The 20,463-nt window shown below is 33.0% G+C and overlaps 2 protein-coding genes across 2 annotated transcripts; one reads left to right on the forward strand and one right to left on the reverse strand.

Moving 5' to 3' along the window:
* The first annotated feature begins 2,674 nt into the window (after positions 1 to 2,674).
* LOC112026033 (cysteine proteinase inhibitor 4) lies at positions 2,675 to 3,124 on the forward strand. Its single transcript, XM_024058706.2, has one exon. The coding sequence runs from the start codon at positions 2,675 to 2,677 to the stop codon at positions 3,122 to 3,124; it is 450 nt and encodes a 149-aa protein (XP_023914474.2).
* Positions 3,125 to 15,629: 12,505 nt separating this feature from the next.
* Positions 15,630 to 17,203, reverse strand: LOC136071299 (LRR receptor-like serine/threonine-protein kinase SIK1). Its single transcript, XM_065782392.1, has 2 exons — positions 16,883 to 17,203; positions 15,630 to 16,475 (listed from the first exon to the last, which is right to left on the reverse strand). Exons 1-2 carry the CDS (start codon positions 17,201 to 17,203, stop codon positions 15,630 to 15,632), a joined length of 1,167 nt encoding a protein of 388 aa, XP_065638464.1.
* Between the last annotated feature and the right edge of the window lie 3,260 nt (positions 17,204 to 20,463).

Here is a 20,463-nt window from a genome sequence, read left to right on the forward strand (position 1 = left end):
AAAATTTTAAAAGGATTATTCATGGAAATAAATTCTTAAATAGATAAATATAATATAATGAATATGTTATTTTATTGGGAATTTTCTTGCATTTAAATATGGCTTAGCATACACATGAGTGAATTGTTATTTTGCAAATTGATCTCAAATATTATATGTATATGTTCGCTTGCATGTGTATAAATGTCCTTGTCAAATATAATTTTTGCCCCCTCTCAAGTTAGATCCTGGCTCCACCACTGAGCCGGACTACTATCCTCCTCCGGTGACAACTCAACTCAACCAAAAACTCCCTAGATCTATATTTTTTTTTCTTTTTCATATATATATATATATATATATATATATAGAGAGAGAGAGTTTGTGTATATATATATATATATATTTTTTTTTTTTTGGGAAGCATACAATTTCAAATGCAAGATGGTAAATAGCTATGTTATTGCATAAGATAAGCATCAAACCCTTATGCATAAATTATGAAGATAAACTTACTCCTCGTACTTGTTGAAATAAATAATTAATTCCGACATTTCTAACTCCTTAAGATTTTTAAAAGTTGGAAATTTATCATGATATACCTTTTCTAATTAAGTTTAAAGGCTTTATTATATTGCCAAGAACATTGTAGCTCAGTGACATAGATTGCTCTTCTTTATTAGAAAAATTAAAGTTTGAATCCTCACCTCCTAGCTCATTGTTGTAACTATTAAACTATTTAAAAAAAAATGCCTAATTGTGCTGCATAAGGACCTAGTTTATAATTGACGTCAAGCACCAACATAACTGAAGGAATGAGAAAACCTAAAAGTAGGTTGGTAGCTTTATACATATATACATGGCCATCCTAATAAAAATAGAGGAAAGAGGAAATCCAGAGAAAGGGATAGATGGAATAGAAGACTGAAGAAATGCAAGAAAGCAATGCACTTGGATAACCATTTGTGACATTGTAGATATATTGAGTTTCCATTATATGACAGGAGAAATAAAAAGGACGGGGCCGTGGGGGGTGGGAATGGAGGAGTCACACACACACACACAGAAAGAAGACAAATTCTAGATGAGTTTGAACTTTGAAGGGCACTTGCTAAGCTGTTCTTGTACGTTCTTTACATATTTGAGAGGCTTTTTAGGGGGCTTATGTAAGAAAACTATAATGTAGAACTTTCAAATCCATTGTCTCTAATGGATTAATTTATTAAGAAAATGGAGAGAATAAAGAAAAAAAAAGGAAGAGAAATTAAGGTAGCGATTGTGTTTTCATTACAATTACATTGCCTAGCTGGTAAGCCAGCACAATCTCATTAAGCAAAATTAACAATAACAATCCATTTAAATTTCAAAGCCTTACCGAACGCATCAATATATGTGTAGATGATACAACCAAAACTCGGAGTGTTTTCAATAATGGCAAAATCAAAACACAGTACACACATATATATATGAGAAATACTATATCCACAACATTTTTACAACACTTTTATAATATAACCTAGGTGGCAAGTTGTTATTTCCTATTACTAATAGACAAGAAAGTAATTTCAGTGGTGATTCATATTAAAACCCATAACAATTTACCACTTAGGATTTGTTGTGAAACTGTTGTGAAAATATTGTGGACGTAGCACTTGTCATATGTGTGTGTTTGTGTGTTGTGAAAATGTTGTGGATGTAGTATTTCTCATATGTGTGTGTGTGTAGAAAATGGATATTTTTTAGACTTCAAAGCACTCATGCATGTTCCTAATGGAAAAATTAATTGCACAAGCATTTTTAATAATTGTCCCTCAAGGTTTTTTTTTATACAAAATAAAAATTCTGCTCTAACTTAATCTAAGCATATATATGTGTGAAACTCTCTTCTGGATATTTGAACCCCAACCCCTGTCCCCCACACCTCCCAAGTACTTATACTTGTGGAGTGATCATCGTACTAAAGGTTTGTAGTGGTCCCTCAAGGTTATTACTAAAAACATGTAACACATTTATTTATATGATTAATGTATCATTTTTGTTTCCTTTAATTACTCTTACACCCTTAATCGCATTAATTCAACGTATATTTAATGCATTTCATAAAAATAAAAAATAAAAAACTTTATATATTATTAATACGTTGTGTTTTTGCCTCTAATTACTCTTACTCCATAATAAAATAAAATAAAATATGCAAGTAAATCTTTTTAATAAAAGCTTTTTTAATTCTTTTTCATTTAGAAAATTAGAGATGTTAACAATTTTTTTTCTATATAAGAATAAATAAGATAAATATGGATTTCCTTGTTTGGAGTTAAAAATTATTTAGTTTTTATATGATCACCCTCGATTCTCTTATAACCACAACTTGTATGCTACAACTTTAACTTGACAGGCTATAAATTCTTCTATTGCGGTAACTTTTCTTCCATAAAACAACGCATTTGCCATGTTGGTACAGTTTACTAGTCCCATGGTAATTGTCACAAACTCCAAGGCCGAAAACCTCCTCACCTCATGACAATTTTGAATTTCCATTTATAGCCATAGGTAGCGTTATATCCTCTATAAATAGTTAAATACCAAATCTTATCACCTCAAGACAATTTCTGATTTCCATATATAGCCCTTCTCCCCTATAAATAATTAAAAACCAATTCACCACCAATGAAATCATTCTCTCACTAAACTTACAATGAAGTCCAAGAAATGCCTTTACCTTCTTACCCTTCTCATCCTTTCACTCTACGCAACAGCTATGGGAGGCAGACATGGTGTTCTTGATGATGGGGGAGAGTGGCAGCCGATAAAGAACATTACAGACCCTTACATCAAGGTGCTCGGAGAGGTCTCAGTGTACGACTACAACAACTGGACATCATCTCATTTGTTGTTCGTAAAAGTGTTGAACGGCGACACCCGCGGCCATTACTATGACGATTACTATTACCGGCTCGCCTTGGAGGCGAAGGACAGTGGACACACCAAAAAATACCAAGCAATTGTGTTGGAAAGGCATGACGATTACTATTACCGGCTCGCCTTGGAGGCGAAGGACAGTGGACACACCAAAAAATACCAAGCAATTGTGTTGGAAAGGCGTTACGAGTATTTTAGGAACCTTACCTCGTTTACTCCTTTATAGAGCATTGGCCTTAAATTGAAAAAAGGGTGGTTACTTGTTAAGTGTTCAATGTGACCAAACTTCTTTTGGTTTGATTTGAAGAATAAATTACCTCAAAAAATAATAAATGAATTTGGAGAATAAATGGTTATAAAGACTCGAAACAATATATATTATCTCTTACTTTTTCATATCTGTTTCATTATTTCATTTTAATTTTTGTTATATTAATTTTATATGTCAGTGGGGGAGGGTATGTATGACTTCAAATAAAATAGAATGTAGGAAAAAATATATATATAATTAGCCCAGTCTAATCTATTGAGAATTCATGGTTGAACACAAATTATAACTAAGACTTTGTTGTTGTTGTAATTTTTTATGCGTAAAGGACCAAGTATTCGCATTTGTTACAAGGATAAGAAAAGGGAAATTATTTATTAAAAAAAAAAAACAATTTTTTTTATTTGAAAATTTTTTGGATTTCATTGTTAAATTGGGACTTTGTTCCCATGTAGAAGATAATGGTCTTAGAATATTTTTCAATTAATAAAAAATTAAAAAGCAAATAGACAAGTGAAATTTAAGATAAAGGCACTAGTGTTACTTTTTTAGTACGATAAAGGCTGGTAGTCCCCTATATAGTTTTACACTCATCCAAATATAGAGAATTTACAATGAAGCAAAACTATGATATAGCAAAAGATAAGTATGTCCAGCTCGTCCTAAGTCCATTGTACTATTCACCTCCACATCGCCAATCATCAATCCTACTCTAGTATAATCTAAATATATATATATATATATGAAATTTCTTCGTGGAAAATTAAACCCCAACATTTGCCCCCTCTTTCCACAAGAACTCATACTTATGCAATAACCATTAAGTCAAAAGTGCGTGGTGGTCTTCTTAGCGACTTCTTGTTTTGTCTACCTTGAGTCCCATGTGAACTTCTTCTTTTTTTCTTTTTTTATTAGATAAAGAGCTATGATTTTATTAAACGAAGGGAAAGAAAGTAGGAACTGCCTATAACAGATCATGGCCAAGTTCCTGCAATTTTAGTGGGTTAATTATAATGAGAATAGGTCTATTAATTAATTTTGGCATGGTAGTGCACCACACTCCCAATTAGGTTACTAATTTGTTAATTTTGATACTAATTTTGGATGATAGTGTTCATATTATACATCAAACTTGAATTAGTGTGTTAATTACAAAAAGAAAAATACAATATATGATATATATATTGTAGGGACTCAATTTGGAAAAGCCTCCTAAAATGAAATGGAAAAACAGTCCAACAAGCCCAAACAATAAATTTTTAGAGAGTGTGTGAAAGAACTAGCTCTACTTGATAAGAAAAGTCTCTCCTTCTCTGGTTCATTTTTTGTGTCCTCTTACAATGTCATTCATTTTCATGTTATATACTACGTTCCTCCCCTTACTTTCGCCGTACACGTGTAGGTTCTATCTTGAGAATTCCTTTCTGTCCCATCTCCCACTCTCTAGAATCCTCAACCAGCCATCATAAGGCCGCTTGATCACTGTTCAGGCATCACCTCCACATTAATGCGGCCAGAGAGTTAGCTGGGAAGCATTTAATGTGGAGGTAGCAGTGTCAGAAGATATTTGTTGCCTCCACTATCTCATATCCGTTTCTCAATTACAATACAACCTTATGGACTACCTAAGGTAATCAGATAGTTACACCCACCTCGAACTATCGTTCTGAGGTGAATCTTCTCCTCGGACACATTTTGGATTTTCATTTGCAATCTTCGGCTCTTCTTCTTATCTTATTCGTATCATGCCCTTATTAAATCATCCTCGGACGGATTGCTGTCCTTGGATTGGGCCATTGGGCTGCAGGCCCATTCCCTACAAACTTACCAATACCACCTTATATAGCTGGCCCCACATATATATATATATATGAGAAATGATATGTCTACAATATTTTTACAATAAATCTTAAGTGGCAGGTTGTTACTGGTTGTTATTGTTAGGACAAAAAAGTAATCTTAGTGTTAGTTTCAGATTTGAACCAATAACAACTAACCACCTGTGATTTGTTGTAAAAATGTTGTAAAATTGTTATAGACGTAGCATCCCTCATATATATATATATATAGCAAATAATCCTATTCTATAGAGTTTAATTATTATTGTTTTTTATTTATGGTAATGATACAACATCATTAATTAAACTTGTTGGCAAATGTTGGTGTAAACATAATAATAATGGAAATAACACAAAAAGAAACTGAATAATACTTTATTACAACAAAAAAAATCATTGCACTAACATCAAAGTTATGGCAAAAGTTGATGCGAGTTGTTACAATAAAATTTGAATTTTTCAATAAAATGTATGTTGTGCAACAAAAATTTTGTTGCAATAATATCTAGATATTTTAATGACAACTTTGATGCAATTGAACCCCCTAACTTGAAATTTTTTAAAATATAAATAAAATATATTTTTTATAATTTTATTAGTATAATTTATCTTTAAAAATATGTTTGCACACCCTACCTTGATCTTGCACACTCTAACCACGTACCAACCTAGCCCAAAGCCAAACAATAGACATATTAGCTCATTCCAAAATTAACTAAATAACAACATAAATCACAGGTCTCTCACTTTGATCTTGACCTCATTCTCATGAATCTTATCTCATTTCTCTTCTCTATCTAACTATCTCGGCATCTTTGACTCTAATTAAGAGTGGAAAGTGAGTAGTTGTGAGTTGTGAGTGTCTCTCTTTATTATAAGTTTATATTATATGTGAAAATGTATTAGATACTAATTGTGTGCATCATCTTCTTTTTTTTTTTAAGTTATTTTTGTGAATTTTGATGTGTGTGAATGTGTGATGTATAAAATAACTATAATATAACTTTATATGATTTAATAATTAGAAAACACAAGGAGTTTGTTACATGCGTGTGTGTGTGTTGTTATCATATTATAACAAATTTCTGTTATCAATTTAGTAATTCAAGGAAAAAATAGTAATTTTTCAAGCATTTAATTTGTTAAATATACACTTAGGGGGTGTTTGGTTCATTGTGATGTGTCATTGATGTGATGTACATTACGATAATGTAACATTAAGGTTTTTGGTTTATTTTATCTTTTCTAAAATTACCATAATTTAAAAGTACAAAATATATCACATCATCTTAATCTCATCACATTCATAAACAATGTAATGTTGTATTATTTTATTGAAATTATATTAATGTAAGATTACAATAACATAATATTATGGCGTAATATAACATCACGGCGAACCAAACGCCCCTTTAGTGCAATATTTATGTATGGATGCGTATGACTGTGTGTGCTAATTTAATATAATTCCAATGAGTTGAGATTTTCATTTATAAGTTAGAGAATTGAAACGAACAAAAGTAAAGTTAAAGGACTGAAATGAATTTTGGTGAAATATAAAGAGTGAGTTTTGCATTTTAGCCAAACTTCTATAAAATGAGAGTAAATTTGAATATGATCAATGAATGGATGATATGACCAATTTTGTCCAAAGGGAAATGGGCTCTTCCTTCGTTAAACCTTTCAATGCATGAAAGATTTTTAAGTGAAGTGTAATAAAATGAAGTAGAGGGAAGATATTTTTTCTTTGTTCCTCTCTTGTGTATTTGAGTCAAGTAAGGATTATGATAGTAAGCAATAATTTGAGTGTGATGTGAAAGATACTGTATGTTTGTATCAGTGCTTGAATGTCATCCATTTTGTTGTTTCCTTTGTCTTCCTTAAATAAGGCTAAAAGGGTCTTCTTTGAAAAGAAAAAGAAAAGGAGAAGTGACATCTGGGGAAGGTTGATTTATTTTGGATAGTGAACCAAGCTTGTTGCTGAACTTGTTCTTTGGCTTAAGATAGACAAGTTAACAAATTTTGGTTTGCTTGGTCCAACTTCTGAAAGAGTTAAAAATTGATGAATGCTTGGATAGAAGTTGTCTTGTTTCAATAGAAGAGATCTTAGGTTTCAATTGGATGAGGGACCTATTCTTCCCAAGGATCATTGGTAATTGAGGAATTTGACCAACGAAATCTTTGTACTGCTACTACTCATCCAAAAATTCACATGACCATTTGTGACATGCCAAATTCATGTATATGGCTATTTCATGGACTATTAAGAGCCACTGAATTAAACATACCTTTTTCCCTGCAAACTACAAAACACAAGTCGGCCTTAAAAGAACTTAAGGTATTGGACCATGATTCAAAGCTTAAAACAACAATTCATGTGGCCTGTGGGTATAAGAGATTTATTCAGAAATTAATGTGAAGCCTTGGAGTAAATGACCATTTGTGACATGCCAAATTCATGTATATGGCTATTTCATGGACTATTAAGAGCCACTGAATTAAACATACCTTTTTCCCTGCAAACTACAAAACACAAGTCGGCCTTAAAAGAACTTAAGGTATTGGACCATGATTCAAAGCTTAAAACAACAATTCATGTGGCCTGTGGGTATAAGAGATTTATTCAGAAATTAATGTGAAGCCTTGGAGTAATATTCGGCCTTACTCTTTGTCTTTGGCCCAAAATTGCTCCTCCTTTGCTGCAACTTTTCCTTTTCTTTTTAGGAGAGAGAGAGAGAGAGAGAGAGAGAGAGAGGATGATGAGTTGTCTAACTTCCTTATAGCATTGGCATCAGTCTGAGAAAAAAATTTGTATATTTTAGCATAAGAACTTACTTTTTTCATTTTAAATTCTCACTTTTCAAAACATCTCACATCAAATAATCTACTTTATACTACATTTATAAAAATGTCAATTTTTCTTAATTTTTTATATTATTTTTCTTTCTTCACACACAACAACCATTGTCCACTATCTTTATTCATCCTCAATATACATAAAAATAAAAAATAAATGTAGGGACTCAGTTTGGATTGACCCTAAGTTTTGCTGGGTTTTCAGCCCAACAAGCCCAAACAATAAATTTATAGAGAGTGGGTTAAAGGTTTAGGTGCTGGCCGTCGATCACCATGCATGAACTTTCTTGATAAAAAATACTAAGGGTTTCTTTACAAATGGGGGGATGCTCATCGGCCCATGGCCGAGGAGACCCTTTTCTTCTTTCTTTTTTTCCCCCCTGCCTATCTCCTTATTCCATCTGTTGATCATCCATTTGCCTTTCTTCTGGCCGTCCGTCCCATCAGAGGCCTTATCAGTACTCAAGTGATTCACTCTGATCAACGTTGCCTTGCCAAGGGGTTATATCCCCATCAATACGGCCAGAGGGGTTAGGTGAATGCATTAAGTGCGAATATGACAGCTTGCTCTGAGCTTGTCCCCTCCCGAAAGTTATCCTTAGAATGCCGAGAACGAACAGATCCTCGGCGTGGGTCACAACAGAGGTTTTGCCTGACTTAGCCTTGGCTGGTCAGTCCTCCTCGGCGCTGTCCTTGGGCCTACTATCCGATGGGCCGAGGCTATCAGGCCCACGGGCCCCACAATAAACAACTAAATATAATATGAATAGTGTCAGTGTAAATTTACACAATTATACATGAACTGATAAGAGTCATTTTTAGGTAAAATTGTGTAAATTTTATACATTTTTCTATCATACACAGACTTATGTGAATGCTCTGTTTATCTTGATTGGTTGTAGGTAAAGGTAATGAGAAGTTTGCTACCTTATTGAATTTTGACAATAGTATGTTGAGAGAGAGAGAGAGAGCAGTGGCGTTGATGTGGCAATGAGCCAGAACTGTTTTTTGCGAGTTAACAAATTTGCATTTTTAAGCGGAAGAAGGCTAAACGTTGAGTTTTTGTTATGCCTAGAAATGATCTAGTGGCTGTCGAGTTGCTTCAAATTCATTATTTTTACTCATTAAGGCTTGGGCCTTCATGAAATGTTAATGGGCTTCATGATTAATGGACTTTTTTTTTTTATTTATTTATATGTGGAGGAAAGACCCAGTGAATTTTGTTTTTTTATTTAAGGAAAAAAGACCCAATGACTTAATTAGTTTGGAATTGGCATTTATTCTCCGGGAAATGCTTTTGAATAGGTCTCTCCAAGAAATTCCTTTGATTTAATAACAATATAAATCACAGGTCTCTCACTCTTAAAAGAAAATTCTAAAACTTCAAGTATTTGCATTTTTTTTTATGTTAATAACTTGATATATTCAAGTTCTCGTCTTTTTTTTTTTTTTTTTTTTGGTAATTAAAATGAAAAAATTTATTTAGAGAGAGAGAGAGAGAGAGAGAGAGAGAGAGAGAGAGAGAGAGAGAGAGAGAGAGAGAGAGAGAGCAGTGGCGTTGATGTGGCAATGAGCCAGAACTGTTTTTAGCGAGTTAACAAATTTGCATTTTTAAGCGGAAGAAGGATAAACGTTGAGTTTTTGTTATGCCTTGAAATGATCTAGTGGCTGTCGAGTTGCTTCAAATTCATTATTTTTACTCATTAAGGCTTGGGCCTTCATGAAATGTTAATGGGCTTCATGATTAATGGACTTTTTATTTATTTATTTATATGTGGAGGAAAGACCCAGTGAATTTTGTTTTTTTATTTAAGGAAAAAAGACCCAATGACTTAATTAGTTTGGAATTGGCATTTATTCTCCGAGAAATGCTTTTGAATAGGTCTCTCCAAGAAATTCCTTTGACTTAATAACAATATAAATCACAGGTCTCCCACTCTTAAAAGAAAATTCTAAAACTTCAAGTATTTGCATTTTTTTTTATGTTAATAACTTGATATATTCAAGTTCTCGTCTTTTTTTTTTTTTTTTTGGTAATTTAAATTTTTTAATGATCCATCTAAACAAAATTCTTAGAGCTGCCATTGACTATCACGCCAAAAGTGTGTAATGTTCTTCTTAGCTACTTCTTGTTTTGTCTACCTTGAGTCCAATGTGAACTTCTCTTTCTTTTTCCTTTTTTTTTTTATTTGATGAGCTATGATTTTATTAAACGAAGGGAAAGAAAGTAGGAACTGCCTATAAAACAGGATCATGGCCAAGTTCCTGCAATTTTAGTGGGTTAATTATAATGAGAATAGGTCTATTAATTAATTTTGACATAGTAGTGTACCACACTCCCTATTAGCTTTACTAATTTGTTAATTTTGATACTAATTTTGGATGATAGTGTTGATACTATACATCAAACTTGAATTATGTTAATTAAAAAAAGAAAAATACAATATATGATATTTGGTCCTATGACATATGATATATGCACCACATGCAAGAAATTCAAATGGTACTAAATAAGTCAAGAGACATTACAAGTACAAATCTATTTGCAAGAAATTCAAATGGTCTAATCACGGGTATCCTAAACTTGAATTTTTTTTTTTTTTTTTGGGTGAAAAATTGTTAAAATTGTTAAGAATTCAGATACTATAGTTCTTGCTTCTTTAATATTTTATTTCGTTATTTCCTTTAATTCATTTTATCCAAACGAACATAATGCGTAACAACTAAACCACTTATAACGTTAACTTATTGGAGGAAATAATAATAAATGGACACCAACTTGAAACTAACTAGCCGCACTGATTTCAAATTGACGTAAAAGGAATTGCAAAGAAAAAGCTTCTCAAAAAAAAAATTTGCAAAGAAAAAAAGGAAAGTATTTTTTTTTTTATGGTAATGATACAGCATCATTAATTAAACTTGCTGGCAAATAACTAAATATAATTATTCCATTTTTATTGACATTATATCAGAAAAATATGTCAATGTACTTATTTTTTTCTTTTTCTTTTTTAAGAATAAATATGCGATCATGATCCTTATTAAAATTTTAAATTAAAAAAAAAAAACCTTACTTGGGCATGTATATGAGGATATTTGTGCTTACCTAAATGGGATGCAGCGGGTTTCAATAAGTTGTATTAAGAGAGGGGGGAATATGGTTGCGCATTCTTTAGCAAAGTATGCAAAAAATATTAGTGATGTAGTCTATTGGATAGAGGACTCACCACCACCTGCGGTGGAGGCTTTGTACCAAGATTCTTTACATGTTAGTGAATGAATGAATGCCTCATTTTCAAAAAAAAAAAAAATTAAAAAAAAAACCATAAATAAACAAATAAATAAAATTTACATGGTACTCGACTGCTAAAGCATGACGGGTTCTGTTATTTTTCTCTTCGATGTGAATGAGTGAGGGAAAGTTTTCTTTCCAAATATTTGTCTTTTTTGAGTTTATCTCCAGACTCTCCACCCACATCAATCCACGTAGCCAAGCTTTGGGAGTATTTTACTCAAAACATTTTTTTTTTCTAATTTCTCTTATAACATAATTACCCATTAATTCAAAGTGTACTTAATTCATTTAATAAAAATAGAAAATTTTATATATTATTAATGAAATTTATTTTTCCTCTAATTACTCTTATATCATAATAAGATATCCTAAAAATATATAACTAAATGTTTTTACTAAAAACCTTCTTTATTTTTCTAATATTTAAATTTTTTATTACTCCCTTTGGAAGAAATAATAAATCCTTACATCAATATGCTCGGAGAGTTCTTGGTGTAAAACGGAGGTTGTTACATGCTCATCCTGCGGCAAAGGATGGTGCAGTCACCGAATTATACCAAGCTAGTGTTGGAAAGGCCTTGGGAGCATTTGACCTTACCTCGTTTACTCCTATAGAGAATTAACCTTAAATTAAAGAGTGTGGTTACTTGTTGAGTGTTCAATGTGACCAAACTTCGTCTGCTTTGATTTGAAGAATAAATTACCTCAAAAAATAATAAAAGATTTTGGAGAAAAATGTTATAAAGAATTGAACTATTGTTATTTCTTACTTTTTCATATTGGTTTTGCTTATTATTTTCATGTTAATTAGGGAGTGCATAACTTCAAATAAAATAGAATAAAGGAAAATAATTCATGTAATAATCCAATCTAATCTATTAATGATCCATAATCGAACCCAAATTTTGATACTAAGGTTTTGTTGTTGTTGTTGTTGTTATTGTAATTTTTTATGTGTTAGATCAAGTATTTACATTTGCTACGAGGATAAGAAAAAGCAAAAAAAAAAAATTAAAATGAAAAAATTTATTTGAAAACTTTTGAGACTTCATGGCAAAATTGGAATTTCGTTCCCATATATATATAGTAGATAAAGGTCTTAGAATATCTGTCAATTAAAAAAATTAAAAAGCAAATGGACAACTGAAATTTAAGAAAAAGGCAGTAGTGTTATTATTTTAGGACTTATATGCGTGTTTAGATAAAGGATAGCAGTCCCCTGAACTGATTAATTTCCACTCATCCAAATATAGAGAATTGACAATGAAGGAAAACTTTAATACAGCAAGATAAATATGTCCAGATCTGAATTTTGTGAACATATCGCAATGAAATTTCATTGTAAGGGTATTCTTTGTATACTAATGCAAGGACGGAAACACCAATGATATAGCAAAAGATAAGAATCAAACCCTTAAAAGAATTTAATGTCCCATCCTGCAAGAAGGAAAGTAGCAAATTTCTAAGTTATCCACCAAAAAGCAACATCTCATGCATAAAATATGATACCTCATAACAAGCCAAGCCCATGCTTGTCTTACATTACATGTCCCAGCTGTGCCGTGTTGCTGTGTCTTCTGTTGATCATCTTCAACAAATTTCTAAGTTATCCACCAAAAAGCAACATCTCATGCATAAAATATGATACCTCATAACAAGCCAAGCCCATGCTTGTCTTACATTACATGTCCCAGCTGTGCCGTGTTGCTGTGTCTTCTGTTGATCATCTTCAGTCTTCTAATTTTGATCTGTCCTTTGTCTCATTTACTTATTGGTAAAAACTTTGGCAGCTTGCTTGAAGGATACATGTGAACTGCCTGAAGATGAATACAACATTAATTAATAAGTAGTCTTCAATTTCTTGAAGCAATGATCATATGGAAAAGGATGATATTACATTGGCATTCGAACATTTAAAATCCTTGGCATTGATTAAAATCCTTCTGATTTTTGTTTGAAGTATTTCTTTGTTGATTATTATTACTTTTATGGCATTCGAACATTTAACATAAAAGTTACATTAATAAATAATTTTTAAAATTTTTTTTTTCATAAATACTATACAAACAAAACCTTTCCTACCAGAAAGTAAAGATAAATTACTTGAACGAAATGAACTATTCGAAATTTTGAATAGAGCCTATTATATTACTGATTATTTTGATTTTGATTTTTCTCATTTTGCCCTTCCTTCTGACTTCATTTTGAAATGAGATTTTATTTTAAATAAACTATCATTTGGCTTAAAAGTTTAAATTCATAAAAATGATGAAGTTAAGTAAATTATTACTTAACTATTATTCTAAAAATTTTGTAAGTGATGTTAATTTTTTGATTTTCAACTGGCTTTGAAAGAAGAGGAGAGATCAAGAGAATTTCTCGCAATCGATAGATAACAAATGACGTATATTGTAGATAAAAACAACATATTGAATGAATAATCTATACCACCTAGGTCCAAAAGATGAAGTGTATTTTTATTTAATTTGAGCTTCGGCAATTAGGATTTATAATGTTTGAGGTATTTGTTAATATCGAATGGAGGTAAGTTGTGGATTTCAACTAATTCAACTAGCATCTCTTATTATTAATTAAGGGATCTAAGTTTGACTATACCAAAATCCAATTGGTGTTTTAGTCTAATAGAAATTATTGTGGAGCAAATGTTATAACTAGGTTCAAATCGTACTCCTTCTCAAAAAAAAAAAAAAAAAAGGTTCAAATCCTACTCCCTCCAAAAAAAAAATAAACAAAAAAAGGTTCAAATCATAAGTTTAGTTCCTCAGGTATTGTACCTAAAGTTTCCTAGTTGAATTCAAACATATTTGTATTGACCAATAAAGTAAAAATAATATTACCTTTTCTATGAAAAATTAAATCCAGCCATATATTTCATTTATCAATATAATAATATAGCTAAATTTAATTGGAAAACTTTAAATACAACACTTAAAAAATTGTACTTAAATCTTAGCCATTTAGAATTATAAGAATCTTTTGTACTCAATAGCCTTGTTGTGATTTTTTTTCTACAAGTTGTGCAAAGTTTTGGTTTTAGTCTTATTGAACGCATGGTACTTCTCATTCATTTGGTATTTCTCATTCATTTGTGATGCAGCGTGAGCGTTTAGAAGCAGAATCTATAACACACAATTACTACAATTCTTCCACGAAACCTAAGTTTTACAAGAACACTAGCTAGGAGGCAAAATAATAGAGAAAATCTCTCTAACAAACTTTTATTAGAGAGGTTTATAATAAACACATAACATTAATCAACCTCTCTATAAAGAGTATTTATAGAAATATAATTTCTCCTACTTCTTTTAGAAAAAAAATAATAATAAGCCTACTTCTACTTGAGAAAGGAAAAACAATTTAACTATGAAAAGAAAAAAAATTAAAATCCTAATTCAACTAGGAAAAGGATTTTAATTGAACTTATAAAAGCAAATAAATCCTAATTCCTCTAGGAAAGAGAAAACAACATAAAATTTTAAAATATGTTATTCTCCCTTAACCAATCTGCATCAAGATTGCATGGATTCAAAAGACACTAAAGTTCATTTGTGAAAGTTTTAAATTTTATTTCATTTGTTAGTGTTCCACTTAGATGGAACAAAGTTGTTTTAGCTCTTGCTACTATTGCAAAAGAGAATGAGAGGCCAGTGTATGACTTGAAGAATACTTTTCTTTTCTCCTTCCCATTGTAAAGCTTGATATGGAATAAATAAATAAATAATAAAAATAAAAAAGATCACGACACAATATATGCAAGAAATAAAATAAGATTCATCCTCATGCGCATGAACCTAAAAGGAAGAAATTTTATTTCAAATATTTAGATGACACAATAGTTATAAGATAGAGATACAACACACTCCAGGAGAACAAGCCCAACAGGTTTTGCAAAATAAGCTAACATTTGGCCTACATAATTCTACTTACATAATAGAATTTTGCATGCGCATTGTCCCTCCAAACTTCAATTGTTTTCCAGCCCAAACTTTCTTGTCAAATGAACTATCTCCAACACAATTATTAATGCTATCCTATTTTTGATGTCATCACAGAAACTGAAATACCAATACCTCCATGACTTCTTCGCCAATAAGGTGCCACAAACACTCCAAAAGCCTACAACAAAACCGAGTCCAATTCTAACAATAAACCATAGCCTTTCAGTATCATCTCCATCCTGTTTGTCTTAAGCACTACCACTACCATCAGAAAAAGTTGGCCCATTAGATGTTTCATCTCCTAGGCACTTGGTTGAAAGAGGAGACCCACACAATCGAGAGTTGCCCTTGTATATAGATGCATCATTTAGTGTTTGGAGCTGATTACCCAATGGGATTCTTCCTACTAATTTGTTAAATGACAAGTTCAAGTGTACCAAGGAAGTTAAAGAAGACATGCTTTTAGGAATAGGTCCGGAAAGACTATTCTTCGAGAGATCAAGTGTTTCCAGGAACTACATGTTTCCAATATTCTTGGGAACATTTCCAGTGAGATGATTCCTTGATAAGTTTAGTGTATTTAGTGCTATAAGACTTGTTATTTTATCAGGAATTCCTCCTATTAAATTATTCCATGAAATATCAATGCTGGTAACAAATTGGAGAGTGCTACCATATTCGAGCTCTCTTCCTTTTGTCACTATGATGGCTTTCTCAACATAATTGACATAAAAAGAGGGCCAGATGATGCCATTGCCATAAATCAAAGCAGTAAAATTGCCCAAACAGTTTGGAATTCTCCCAAAAAGATTGTTTTGTGCAAGATCTAGGATGTGAAGAACTGGAAGATTGCACCATTGTTGAGGGATGATTCCACTAAATTGATTTGACCGTAAGTGTAGTATTTTGACTTCTGATCCTTTCCGTGATGGAAGAATCCCCGAGAGATGATTCCCACTAAGATCAATGCTCACAAAAGAACAATTTTGCAAGGAAGAAGGAATTTCACCATAAAGATTATTGTTGCTCAACACTAGTACATGAAGAGAACTTAAGAAACCCGTTGAGCTCGAAATTTTTCCAGATAAGTTGTTGTATGAAATATCCACAACCCACAATAGTTGTGACTCATTCCAATGATGGGGGAGCCCCCCTGAAAGCTTATTGCTCCGAAGGTAAAGTCCTCCAAGATCATTTTTTCCATATGGACAAAGGAACTGTACCATTGAGTTGTTCTTTGAAAGATCTAAACAGCGCAACCTTGGCATTAGATCATCAATATTTGATGGGATAGAGCCTGAAAATGAATTGCTTTTCAGATACAACTCGGTCACATTAGTAAACCAAAGTGGGATAGGACCCTAGAAGCAGTTATAACTGAGATCAATAAAATTTACATTTGGAAGTACTAATTGGTGCAGAACTTCCCCATAATCTGATTTTGGGAAAGATCCAAGTGAGTGATTTGAGAAGATATCTTAGAGAACCATTCCTTAGGTATAGTGTCTATGATTCCAACGTTTTTAAGGGTGACATGTGTAAGTTCACTTTGAACTTTAAGCCAAACTGGAAATTTGGGGCCACAAAGACAGCTTTCTAGTTCAAGATTTTTGAGCTTGAAAGGAGGAACCCAATCATATGTCACATTGAAAACTAGGGAATGGTTTGTATTGGCTTTTAGTATAACATTTTCTAGTCTTGTGAGATTCGTCGATTGGACTTCTGTTATAACACCTTCTCAAAAATTCTCATAGAGAAACAAATTGACTAGCTTTAAGAGTTGTCCAAAGCTTTCAGGAATGGTTCCATTCATCTCATTATTAGAGAGGCCCAAATCCTGCAAAGATGACAAGCTGCCAATAGAAGCTGGAATTGAACCCCAAAAAGAGTTAAATCCAAGATTGAGGTATCTCAAGCTTCCAAGTTTCCCCAATGAATCAGGAATTTTTCCTAACAAATTGTTATAGCTCAAATCTAGGGACTCTAGGCTTTTGTTCAAGCAAGCCGAGGCATTACCTAAAAATCCATCAATAGTGCCACAAAAATTATTCTGTGCGCCCCGCTGATTGGGGTAAGCATCAGTATACATCATGTAGACCTTTTGCTAAAGGTCCTAGATTCCTAAACATGGTGATGACTTTTGTACTCCATCCACTCTCTCACTACAACTCCATCACAAAACCTCGTGCTCAATTTTTGTTATCTCTTCTTGAGCATCTTACTATAGATTTTCCTTCTCATTTCATCCTTTCTATCATAGATGTTCATTTAGATTTGACTTCTCGTGATAAGCTGATCTTTCCTTCCGCTATCACGAGGATCTTACGCCATTTTTCTATCCCTTTTCCTGTGTCTGACTACTTCACACACATCTGTGCCATAGATGCCACTACCGTAAAACGTAGTGAGGCTCAGTTTAGGTCGAGACAGACGGATTTCACTTCTCCCTCCCGTTCAACTCCATCCAGATCTGCTCCATTTACATTTGCTCCTTCTTCCTCTATGGGTGATGTATCTCTCAGAGACATCATGGCGTAGCTGCAGCGCATGGATGCTTACCTCGATACACTCTCCTTTGAGTTGTATCAGGTGAATTTTCATGTTCGTCGTATTGCACGACGGCAGGCGACCATGGGTGGTTTTGCTCCTGAGGCTACTCCTTCACCACTTCCTCCAGCAGCTTCTGACTCTGAGGATGATGATGATGATGGTGATGACAATGACGCTTCAGATGATGATGATGGAGATGCTAGCTCTACTGATGAGATATCTACATGACACTCTACCCTTTGTCACTCGTGACAAAAAGGGGAAGTAGTTTTGGGTTATGAGAGTAGTCATCTTAAGGGGAGAGTTAGTATAGGACATTTTTAATAAGGGGAGTGTTGATATTTAAGGGATATAGTAAGGTTTTGATGTATCTTTTCTTTTCTATTCTTTATAGATACATTGATCTTGTATATGAGGTCTTGTGACCAGTTTTACATACATTGTACTTATTTTTCTCTCTATATGTGGATGTATATTTCTTTCACCTCTCTCTTCATGTGTTGTTTCTTCTTTATCTTTATACACATGTTTATTATACTTGTATGCAATCTATTATTTCTGTTTCACACAAGATGCCTTGATGAGTTTTGTTTAAAGTGATTCAGAAATACAGGTTGTCAAAGTCTACTTACCATAAACTCTCTTCTTGCAAAGTTTTTCAAGAGTTTGTGTTAGGATAGATTTTATTGTATTCAACAAGTGAGTATGAGTTGAGTGATTTATGACTTCTCTCATATGCTCATTTGTTTATTGTGGTTTTGTCACAGATTGCCAAAGGGAGAGATTGTTAGGACATATGTGTTTTCACTTGTTAAGAACATATGTCACTTATTTATGTAAATTGGCTAATCCTTTGACAAAACGCACTTTACTTGTAATTGGGTAGTTCTAGGTGTTTTTAATACTTTAAGAAATAAGGTTTCAAACTCAAGTGTTGAAGTCATCAAGTCTGTCCAAGAAAAACAAGCTGAAGTGCAATTTCATAAAAGCTTGACACCTGCTCGATAGCTCCTCGACACCTGCTATCTTTTGAGATTTATAAAATCAGATTTTCTGATCTGAGTTCTTGGGATCCGTGAATATGCTTTTGGGCCTTCTTTTCTCCAAACCCTAAACATATAAAAGGATTGTTTTAAGAGCCGTCAAGATATACACAACTTGCACAAGAATTAAGCAAACTTTGTTCAAGTAATTTGTGATCAAAGACGAAGTTCTTGACCTAGTTCATCTTCTTTGAAGAAGTTACTGTGTATTTGCACCAAAGGGTTTTGTAACCAAGCATCTTCCTGATCTTCATCGTGTAGGATGAACTGAAAAACTTTGCAGCCAACCTCTCCTTCTAAGTTGGTGTTTGAAGTTGCATATTGGGATCCGCGCATTGGTTAGTCATGTACTTGGGAGCCGTGCATCAAAGGGGGAACTGTCACTACAGATCAAGTCCAATTGGGTATTGGGGTAAGGGTTCAACTGTAGGTTGATAAGGTACTTGGGATTCCTTTACTTGTAACTGCTTGATTTGATAATAGTGGAGTTTCGGAAGTGGTAACCTAAAAATCACCCAGTGGGGTTTTTTGCCGAAGGGTTTTCTCCATTCATAAACAAATCACCGTATTTTTCAATTTTCGCTGCATATTTAGTTTTTGATGATTTGTTTGTGCTTCCATATATTTGCATGTTAAATTGATTAATTAATAACTTGGCTAATTAATTAACTGGTTTAATCACAATGGGTCATTCAGTTTGTGGCCTATCATGGAGGATTTTAAAGAGTGGCTTTCTTACCCTTCACCATACTATATATACCCTCATTACCACAAATGTATGAGAGACCATTCAGAAAGAAAAACCCTAGATAGGTTTTCTACAACACACACACCCATCTTTTGAGAAAGAGCTACTCATCCTTAATGAGAAATCATTGAAGCCTCTTCTCCATCCCTCTCCCATTGTCATATCTTGAGAAGAGATTTGTACCTAAACACAACCCACACCTATTCAGAGTGTAGAGAGTGTTTTGGAGCTGTTGGAAAGCATTGGAAGAAGTCAAGGATGGCAGATGCAACGTGGAGCTTGTTGTGGATCCGGAGCTAGACAAGACAAGTTCCAAGANGAGAAAACTGTACAACCGCATCTTGTTTCCCCCCCCCCCGGTGAATAGTGAAATCTCTACAATTCTGTGAACATAGGCAAATTGCTGAACCATGAAAATATTGTCTTGTGTGATTGTTTCCTTTAACGCATATTTTTCTCTATTTTTGCATCTCACAGATCTGGAAATTTCGTATTTATTCCCTTCAATTGGTAACAAAGCCTAGGGTTAGGTTTGAGTGGGAGCAATGACAGAAGAAACAAAAAAGGCGTTTGGAATAGAAAAATTCGATGGCATAGACTTTGGCTTCTAGAGGATGCAAATCAAGGACTACCTCTATGGGAAGAAGTTTCATCTACCATTCTTGAGGGAAAAACCTACAACTATGAAAGATGAAAATTGGACTCTTCCTGATAGACAAGTACTAGGAGTAATCAGATTAATTCTGTCAAGGTCTATTGCACATAATATTGTGAAGGAGAAGACCATAACAAATCTGGTGAAGGCTTTGTTTGGTATGTATGAAAAGCTGTCAGCAAACAACAAGGTGCATCTAATGAAGAAACTATTCAATTTGAAGATGGTAGAGAATACATAACATCTGAATGAATTTAACACCATAACAAATCAATTGTCTATGGACATTGCATTGTGTACCCCTTATAACTCAAGTCCCTGTTCCCCAATGATGCTAAAATTCTAAAACCCAA

The sequence above is a fragment of the Quercus suber genome, unplaced genomic scaffold (assembly GCF_002906115.3).
Source record: "Quercus suber isolate HL8 unplaced genomic scaffold, Cork oak 2.0 scaffold_300, whole genome shotgun sequence".
Taxonomy (NCBI): domain Eukaryota; kingdom Viridiplantae; phylum Streptophyta; class Magnoliopsida; order Fagales; family Fagaceae; genus Quercus; species Quercus suber.